Below are 3,089 nucleotides of genomic sequence, written 5' to 3'. Positions count from 1 at the left end.
CTTTCTTTTCCACATCTAATCTGCTCTTCTTCATAATTAACAATTATATTTTCAAATAACTCACTTTTATAACATATTTGTATCAACTATGAACAACCAGCATGATACGAGCAAGACCTACAGAGTTATAAGACCCCTCTTTGTAAAGATAATGAAAAATCAAACATGTAAAAGTTATAATCTTCATGTCTGTTCACCATTAGTTTGGGGCATGCTGGGTATTAAAATGTGCATGAAGCTCTGACGAAGGCGTGTGACGCAGTCGAAGAAACCTCCCACCATCACAGAAGCCTGCAGAGTCGAAAACGCAACAAGGAAGTAGGAAAAAAAACAGTCTGGGTTGTGTGTTTTTCACATCCGCTGGTTGCAATCTGCCACCTCGCCACTAGATGTCACCAGATCCCACACACTGGCCCTGCGTTCACCACCTATTTCCATCTCTTTCACCCTTTAAGCCCTTTTAAAGTAGCTCAGCTTATGCATCATTATATGAATGTTTTTAATAAAATATTGAGGATCTTTATTCTAAGCCTCTTTGTTTGTCTTGATCTTCTAAACTTCTAAACCAAAGAAATGCTTTTTCTTTGGTCTATATTTAGGCGATTGTTGTCTCCATGCAAACATATTTAGTTAGTTAGCATTTTGTTGCATTCATATATATTTTTTTTTAAGTTTGTCAAGCTTCAGACGTAATCTTCTTGTTTTAATAAAAGGCGCTTAAGTGTTTGGTATGTGTGGGAACACGGGGAAGCATTCGGGGGGGATTAGGGGCGGGCCTTGAGCTCGCATTGTTTCACGTTGTTTTACAATTAGAAATTAGCAGTGGGGTTATTCTGGATGGCAAAACATTAGTTTCCCACAGGTGCTTTGCAGTCCTCTTGGTATTAGCTTAAGTGCTAAAGCAGATTAGCAGGCATTTGTGTGGCTATGCGGCTCAAGTCCAATCTCCCCCGAGGGAAACCCGCCTGTTCTGGCCATTTTTTTTTCTCCTGAGAGCCGCCGCAGAGTTCGTTGTTTTAAAAGCGTCCGCCAGCTTTCTCTTTAGTGACATTCTGATGTTTCTGTGCATCCTTTGTTGTAGTTGTTGCACCGTCCTCCTCTGAATTGGCAGCAGACACTGAACAGGACTTCTCAAACCACCGTCGGTCCGTTCTCTCTTCTTTTCTCTCCCCGAGTTGTTTACCTGTCCACTAATCCCCGGCTTGGGTTTCTCAGGGATAAAAAGGATGTGAGTCATGCTTATGCTTGGATATGTGTCAAGATTACACAGAGAGATTAACCTCCTGCTGTCCTACATACACCTAAGCCCTCCATATGGCAACACATTCATTTCCCCAACACACATCCTGAGTGTCTTTTTACCGTAAAAGTCGGGTTACAAGCCGCTACTACCTTCGGTCAGTGTCCCCTTTAGCTCCCCGCTGTAGCCAGCTAGCGCTCCTGCTAGCGCTCCACTAGTTCCCCGCTGCCTTCCACTAACGCTCCGCTAGCTCTCCGCTAGCTCCCCGACAACCACCGAAGGTAGCGAGACCAGGCCCGGCTCGACACCCGACTTGGACAGAGGGCAGTAGCAGTAGCAGCAGCGCTAGCAGCAGTGCTAGCAGCAGCGCTAGCTAGCTTAGTACAGCGGGGACACTGACCGGAGGTAGGAGCGGCGTGTAACACGACTTTTACGCTAGTTCAGTTTTACCGTAAATGGTAAATTATTACTTGGCACCAAAACTTTTTTCGTGTATTTCCCCGTATGCATGTGTTCCAGCCATGTCCATTGTTCCTGTGAACAGTAGCTTGTCTCTCAGCGGCGTTATGTAACCGGCATTCAGAGGAACAGAACGACTTGTGAAGGGTCCGGGTCGCAGGAGGCCGCTCGTCACGACAGCATTGCTCGAAAGTTCACACGCGAGTAAAGAATGTTATACATTAATGAAAGATGCTTTTAAAAAGGTGTCAGTTAGCCGAATTTGTGGAGCGATTTTTAATGAGTGACTTTTGTTTTTGTCCCACTAGAGTGGCGTTTAATTCAGAGGGCTTCAATGTGGGGTTGGTCATTCAGTTCAATGTGTTGATTAATGGAAGTTAATGTTTGAGGCGCTGTGGGAGGAATGTGTCTTCCATGACAAAGCAGTTCCTGCAGCATGGGATGATACTGCATTTCTTTGAGCTTGTAGTGTAAAACAGCATCATTCTCTTGCAGGGCAAGACAGAAAAAAAGCTCTAAATCACTTTTTATTAATGACAAATTACGCTTTGTGGTAATACTGGTTTCCTAGATTGCAGCCTGAAACCAGTTTCCAATCAAATAGTACGGACCTATTTATTTCGAGGAACAAATGTCACAAGTGGCTTCACAATTTGAAAAAAGAATTGACTCCGTGTTAAAAATTATCAAAAAAAAAATCCTTTGCAAAAAGGCAAATAAAGTATATAAAGGGTTTAAATTGGAACAAAATAACAAAATAAAGCCTCAAAAGGCTCAAAATCAACCACAGGACAGCACTGACACCTCCAAAAAGGCTAAAAACCATCTATGACATCCTCAAATGAATTCACTATGAATAAATAAAGATAATGTATTCAAGAGCCTATTGGATGGAAATCATCTGTGCAAATGGAACAAAGTGAGCGTGAATGTCCTCCCGCCGAACCCGCCGCTGTTCTTTTCCTGTACATGTCCACATGCCACCTTTTTGTGCAGCCGGTCCCCATGTGACCGGCTATATTTAAGCACTTAAGCGAGCCTAATGAAAGGAAGTCACCCCGTTTCACATCCCTCTCTCCAGTCCGGTATTCTTAGAAAGTCCCTTGGCTGCTCTCCGATGGAGCCGAGGCCGAGAGCCGCCGGCCCTCGTCGGGAAACATCCGGTAATCTGTTGCCTCGCACACCAGGAGGAGCTAAGTTTGGACTGGACCATGTGAGGCCAATTGACAAAGAGGTCAACAAGTGATACAGTGATGTTCCTGAATTGGACACGCACCGATTGGATCTCAGGAATCCGGTTACTCCGAATGTTCCCCCCTTTGAATTCGAGTGGCGTCTTTACTGGATCTTCTCATCGGCGGTCGAATGTGCGTGACGGAGGCGAGAGAGA

The 3,089-nt window shown here is 44.5% G+C and overlaps 1 protein-coding gene across 1 annotated transcript in view; it reads left to right on the top strand.

Annotated features, from left to right (window-relative positions):
* The window catches only part of poc1b (POC1 centriolar protein B), a gene marked incomplete at both ends in the record, with an annotated part of 13,987 nt that extends 11,121 nt beyond the window's left edge, over nt 1-2,866 (top strand). The window contains one exon of the mRNA XM_079223431.1: nt 2,795-2,866. Coding sequence (XP_079079557.1) covers nt 2,795-2,866 — 72 coding nt within the window. The remainder of the gene's footprint in view (nt 1-2,794) is intronic.
* Between the last annotated feature and the right edge of the window lie 223 nt (nt 2,867-3,089).

Source organism: Taurulus bubalis, assembly GCF_910589615.1.
Source record: "Taurulus bubalis genome assembly, chromosome: 9".
Taxonomy (NCBI): Eukaryota; Metazoa; Chordata; class Actinopteri; order Perciformes; family Cottidae; genus Taurulus; species Taurulus bubalis.
The sequence above is the reverse complement of the archived record's forward strand: the minus strand, read 5'-3'. Positions and strand labels throughout refer to the sequence as shown.